The sequence below is a fragment of the Haliotis rufescens genome, unplaced genomic scaffold (genome assembly GCF_023055435.1).
Source record: "Haliotis rufescens isolate VD_foot unplaced genomic scaffold, xgHalRufe1.0.p SCAF_2, whole genome shotgun sequence".
Classification (NCBI taxonomy): Eukaryota; Metazoa; Mollusca; class Gastropoda; order Lepetellida; family Haliotidae; genus Haliotis; species Haliotis rufescens.
In genome coordinates, this window is record NW_025963890.1 from 18,362,365 (window position 1) to 18,369,105 (window position 6,741).

At 38.5% G+C, this 6,741-nt stretch overlaps 1 protein-coding gene across 1 annotated transcript in view; it reads left to right on the plus strand.

Moving 5' to 3' along the window:
• The window catches only part of LOC124138844, a 48,308-nt gene extending 41,781 nt beyond the window's left edge, over positions 1 to 6,527 (plus strand). The window contains exon 23 of the mRNA XM_048399726.1: positions 2,107 to 6,527. Coding sequence (XP_048255683.1) covers positions 2,107 to 2,894 — 788 coding nt within the window. The 3' untranslated portion in view covers positions 2,895 to 6,527. The remainder of the gene's footprint in view (positions 1 to 2,106) is intronic.
• The last annotated feature ends 214 nt before the right edge of the window (positions 6,528 to 6,741 follow it).

Genomic DNA, 6,741 nt, shown 5'->3' on the forward strand with positions numbered 1-6,741 from the left:
CCTTTTTGCTCCCAAATCTCTGATCAGGCCTCAAAGTTTAATTTTTTAACAAGTAGCCACATGGCTACATGTATATTTTTCCAGGTAGCCAGTGGTAAAATCAACAAGACAAGCCAAAATTTTATCAAATAACTATTATAATATGTACAAGTAGCACATAGCACTAGGCTTGAAACTGTATATTAGTGAACTTGATTTTTGTCATTTGTAACTCGAATGATGCAGTTTATTTTACACGATAACGTATATCCTTGCTTATCTAATGAGCATTGTCAACTAAAATAAAATAGTAATTACATCTTAGATAAAAAATATTCAAAGTGATAAGATATTAAAAGCGAATACCAGTGTTGTAAATGGTGTTACCATTTCATTATGCAATGAATATTGTTCCAGGTTCACTCTTTTGTTAAATTAGCAACAATGAGATAATTTATTTCTCACAAAAGGCGCTCAGTAACATGAAGAAACACCTCCGTTTTCGAAACTTCGTGTGACAAACAGATTTGTCGAAGACTCTCATATGACACACCGCTAGAAAGCTTGTTTTTTAATCTACACATAACATCACCTGAAGTCTTTTTGTATCTGTACTAACATGGAATTTTATTGGATAAAAATTGGCTTCTAAAGACGCTTTCTTGCCGAAATCTGCTACAAGGTTCGTGATTGTCAAATTGGAGCATGTGACCTAAGGCAGCAAATCAAATTACAGCTACTCTCTGTCCCCCTTGTGTGATGAATTTCAGATTTTGACAAAGGATTTTTGTTATCTCCCGCCCAACGAAGTTGGCGGGGGATATAGAAACGGGCTCCGTCCGTCCGTCCATCACGTTTCGTTTCCGGAGCATAAGTCATAAACCGTTAAATATTTTGTCATCAAACTTTGCAGGTCTGTCAGGTACATGCTGAACTGGTGCCTTTTGCTATTTAGATTTTAGAAATATTTATTTTTTACGTTTCCATGGCAACAAGATGGACTTAGGTTCCAAACTCATCTTTTTTTTACAATTTCCATGACAAGTTCAACCTCGATTAAAAAAGGTTAGGGTTTGTTTAGATTTAATTATGTCATAAATTCTGCAACAAGGGCGGGGGATATAGCCACGTTACTGGCAAACTCTTGTTAAATCTTGTTATTCCTAATGTTTTTAAGCAGGAAATCACAATCTATATTAACAATATGGAACTACATGGATGTATCATGCTAGGTTACGAGCTGTGACAAAGCTTTTTCATGCATATATTTTGGCATTAAACATCGTGTTCGACCGAGGTGACGAAAACCGAGATGTCATTTGACTTACACTACACGTGACTGCACGAAAAGATGGAGATAATAACTTAGATGTATGTTTGACAACTTTAAGAAATATTTTTGTTCATTGTATTTATTACTTTGTATAATATATTTAGAGATTTGCTTGAAACAAATTTATTTTGCTCTTTGACATGTTCGATGTGGACCCGTTGTCGAAGTGTGTGTCCGAGAATTTTATTTTCAATAACATTGCAGGAAAAAGTGAATAATTTTTTAATCTATTGATGAAAAATTATAAATTGAAATGGAATATGTATATCAGACATTGTGAAATGTGATAGATTTAATGAATGAACAATATGACAGGTAGGTTTTTAAAGTTATGTACTATTTTGACGTGACTACATCTTGGCCGGTCAGCCGGCCCGCGGTGTCTGGGGACTCGAGGCTTCTTGGCCATTAACTGGCCTATGGGGTTGAAAGAGTTTATGTAACCGAATCACTCGTAATGCTGCTTTGAGCTATGGGAATATTAATGAAACAGACGATGAGAACTGTATATGCGCTCCATTGCGACTGTGAAAACTCTGGCGATCAAGACAACGGCGTCGCAAATGTCAATAAAATTATTCATGTTTGTGTCTATGAAGCAATGGCATTTAGTCGCCACAAGATATTTTTCAAGGTAGTCATTTGGTGACCTCAGAATTTTAGTCAGAAGACAAATTGAAATTTAGGTCGCATTGGCGACCGTTTTAGTCGCAACCTTAAGGCCTGTTCAAAATGATCAATATTCTGTTGATTCTAAGAGATGGATTTAGAATTTCTATCACTTCTCCTTTCAGAGTCTCAGGACTCTCCCAGATCTCACAAGATAGACTTCATGCCAGCCCCCTTCCTGTATCAACAAGTATTGGGTGAGGAAGGCAATGAGGCGATGGCTGACATCACAGATTGCCGTCTATATGTCACTCTGGTTACTCACCTTGTCCTGTCCTACATTCACGCCAGCAGACTCCTGTCTAGACACCAAACACACATACAACAGACACACACACACCAGACACACACGCAGCAGACACACACACACACGCAGCAGAAACACACACACGAGACACACACGCAGCAGACACACATGCAGCAGACACACACGCAGCAGACACACACACACCAGACACACATGCAGCAGACACACATGCAGCAGACACACACACACCAGACACACACGCAGCAGACCAGACCAGTGTCTTTTCACACTGTCAAGGTTGTACCTGAGGTGGCAGTGAAAGAGAACCAACGGCCTGGACGAGTGTCAACCAGGGTGAGAAAACAACCGGCAATATTCGACTCTTATGATATGGGCAAGCGGAAAGTTCTTCAAGAAGATTTGACCAACGCTGAAACAGCCTTCCATGGAGACAAGAGTAAACTAATTTCACTTGGAAGCCATGAGGCCATGTTGGAAACAGTTGATGAAGAGGATGATCTGTACATTTTCCAAAGAATCAAGTCTCATCTCAGGAATTTCACTCGTCACATTAGCAAAATTACTTCTGCTGATGACTTTAAACTCCTTGAAACCAAACTTTCTGTGATGATGTTCTACATTGCTGCAGCATCAAGCAAGAAATGAGGGTTGTTCAGATGGTTTTAATTCATATCTCATCAACTTCATCTTCCAGACTTCAAGAATTTGTTATTCCAAATCATTTTATCCTTCTAGTCATGTTTTTGTTGAGTTTAATCCAAATATCTTTTAGTATATTTGTAGTTATCGATTTTAGATCATCCTGTTTTCTATGGTCTTATCAATGTCTGTGAATGATCTTTTGTTGAACGCCCTATAATCATATAAGAGTACTGGTATGAAAATCTTGTATAAATACTTTATTGATTGTCAAAAGGTAAAACTGTAAAATAGGTTGTTTTATTCACAGTTATTCATACAAAGGTCACTATACAGTTAACTGTTGTAGGACTTGTGCAACCAACTATGTAATTACAGTAAGGCCAGGCTTTTAGTTTTGGTTCAGAGGTGCTTTTGCCCAAAAATTCATGTCGGTTGGTCCAAAACCTTAAAATTCCAAATAATTTTTGTTTCCTCAACATGTTTAGAAGGGTAAAAATAGGGGTTGTCCATCTATCTGATAATGGGTACTAATGGGTACTCGGTAGTTCGAACATATCCATTTATCTCTGATAACTCAGCTGTCTAATGGGTACTTGGTAGTTCAAACATATCCATCTATCTGATAACTCAGCTGTCTAATGGGTACTCGGTAGTTGGAACATATCCATCTATCTGATAACTCAGCTGTCTAATGGGTACTCGGTAGTTGGAACATATCCATCTATCTGATAACTAAGCTGTCTAATGGGTACTCGGTAGTTCAAACATATCCATTTATCTCTGATAACTCAGCTGTCTAATGGGTACTCGGTAGTTCAAACATATCCATTTATCTCTGATAACTCAGCTGTCTAATGGGTACTTGGTAGTTCAAACATATCCATCTATCTGATAACTCAGCTGTCTAATGGGTACTCGGTAGTTGGAACATATCCATCTATCTGATAACTCAGCTGTCTAATGGGTACGCCGTAGTTCAAACATATCCATTTATCTCTGATAACTCAGCTGTCTAATGGGTACTTGGTAGTTCAAACATATCCATCTATCTGATAACTCAGCTGTCTAATGGGTATTCGGTAGTTGGAACATAGCCATCTATCTGATAACTCAGCTGTCTAATGGGTACGCCGTAGTTCAAACATATCCATTTATCTCTGATAACTCAGCTGTCTAATGGGTACTTGGTAGTTCAAACATATCCATCTATCTGATAACTCAGCTGTCTAATGGGTACTCGGTAGTTGGAACATATCCATCTATCTGATAACTAAGCTGTCTAATGGGTACTCGGTAGTTCAAACATATCCATTTATCTCTGATAACTCAGCTGTCTAATGGGTACTCGGTAGTTCAAACATATCCATTTATCTCTGATAACTCAGCTGTCTAATGGGTACTTGGTAGTTCAAACATATCCATCTATCTGATAACTCAGCTGTCTAATGGGTACTCGGTAGTTGGAACATATCCATCTATCTGATAACTCAGCTGTCTAATGGGTACGCCGTAGTTCAAACATATCCATTTATCTCTGATAACTCAGCTGTCTAATGGGTACTTGGTAGTTCAAACATATCCATCTATCTGATAACTCAGCTGTCTAATGGGTATTCGGTAGTTGGAACATAGCCATCTATCTGATAACTCAGCTGTCTAATGGGTACGCCGTAGTTCAAACATATCCATTTATCTCTGATAACTCAACTGTCTAATGGGTACTTGGTAGTTCAAACATATCCATCTATCTGATAACTCAGCTGTCTAATGGGTATTCGGTAGTTGGAACATAGCCATCTATCTGATAACTCAGCTGTCTAATGGGTACTCGGTAGTTGGAACATATCCATCTATCTGATAATTCAGCTGTCTAATGGGTACTCGGTAGTTGGAACATATCCATCTATCTGATAACTCAGCTGTCTAATGGGTACTCGGTAGTTCAAACATATCCATTTATCTCTGATAACTCAGCTGTCTAATGGGTACTCGGTAGTTGGAACATATCCATCTATCACTGATAACTCTGTTTGATGGAATACATCCCCTTATCTATTAACTTTTCTGTTTGATGGGTACCTGGTGGTTGGAATACACCCCCCTATCTCTGTTAAGTCAGCTGTTTGATGGGTACCTGGTGGTTGGAATACATCCCCCTATCTGTGTTAAGTCAGCTGGTTGATGGGTACCTGGTGGTTGGAATACATCCCCCTATCTCTGTTGAGTCAGCTGTTTGATGGGTACCTGGTGGTTGGAATACATCCCCCTATCTCTGTTGAGTCAGCTGTTTGATGGGTACCTGGTGGTTGGAATATATCCCCCTATCTCTGTTATTTCAGCTGTTTGATGGGTACCTGGTGGTTGGAATATATCCCCCTATCTCTGTTATTTCAGCTGTTTGATGGGTACCTGTCGGTTGGAATACATCCCCCTATCTCTGTTGAGTCAGCTGTTTGATGGGTACCTGGTGGTTGTAATACATCCCCCTATCTCTGTTGAGTCAGCTGTTTGATGGGTACCTGGTGGTTGGAATACATCCCCCTATCTCTGCTAAGTCAGCTGTTTGATGGGTACCTGGTGGTTGTAATACATCCCCCTATCTCTGTTGAGTCAGCTGTTTGATGGGCACCTGGTGGTTGGAATACATCCCCCTATCTCTGTTAAGTCAGCTGTTTGATGGGTACCTGGTGGTTGGAATACATCCCCCTATCTCTTTCCATCTGCCTCTATGATGGGTACCTGGTAGTTACAATAAATCCCACTATCTCCCCTCTGATTAGTAGTATGTCCTGTAAATCCACGTCAACCATACTGTTTGTATGAGAAGCAGGAGTAGTGTAGGATCTGAATATAGGTTCTAACATTGAAACATTGTGGATTTGAAAGACCTGCATTAGAAGTTGACACAGGTACCCATGGAATATTTTGACATCATTTTCAAACATAAGGTAATTCTTTGAACAGAGAAATGTGTTAGTGTGTGCTGTGGTGTATGGTTCATAGTTGTTCCTGCCTTTTGTGAGGTTTATGTAAACTGGACATCATCATAATGGCGCAAAAAACAAAGTATAAATAACTAAATATATGTATTGAAGGATTTTGCTCTTTTCAAGTGTTAAATATTTGTTATGTAGTTGAACCTATCAGTAAAAAATGAAAATCACTCACCATGCTTGCATTTTTGTCTGTGCTACTCTTTACATGGTTTAAATATTTGTATTGTTGAGCATGAATGGTTACTGAAGAGTTTAATCAAAATTGGAACTTTCATTTTAAATCAGTGGAATTTAATAACTCTAATGTTGACTTGGGTGGGTCGATTTCAAAGTGCCTGTAGATTTGACCATCTTGCTGCAGTGAAAGTAGTTATCCTTGGAGGGCCAAGATGCAAAAGTGTTTTGTTCTGCATCCATCTTGTAGTTTGCTATGACATAAGAAAAAGGAGGTAATCAATTATTTCAAGAACTCTTCATGTTGCTGCAGGCATTAGGAGACCTTACCACTTAATACAACGTCAAAGCACAGGGATATACCTTGGCTTCAATGCATCATTTTGCCATTGACATATCTGTGAATTATTTCATGCAATCTCACATTGTTGCTGCCAGTGAATGCAGAAAATATGTCTGCAGAAAATGTTGGCACGGAAATTGATGAAGCAAGAAATTTCAGGTAATTCTAACATGGTGTGAGAATAATAAATCATTTTTTAGTTTTTAGATTCTACTAAAATTGAAAAAGAAACATCTTTATCTATATGGGTTTGGAAATGAATTTAAAATATAAAGTGGACATATTGTATTCTGAAAGGAAGTTAACAACAAACATACATGCATTTGACACAGGATCA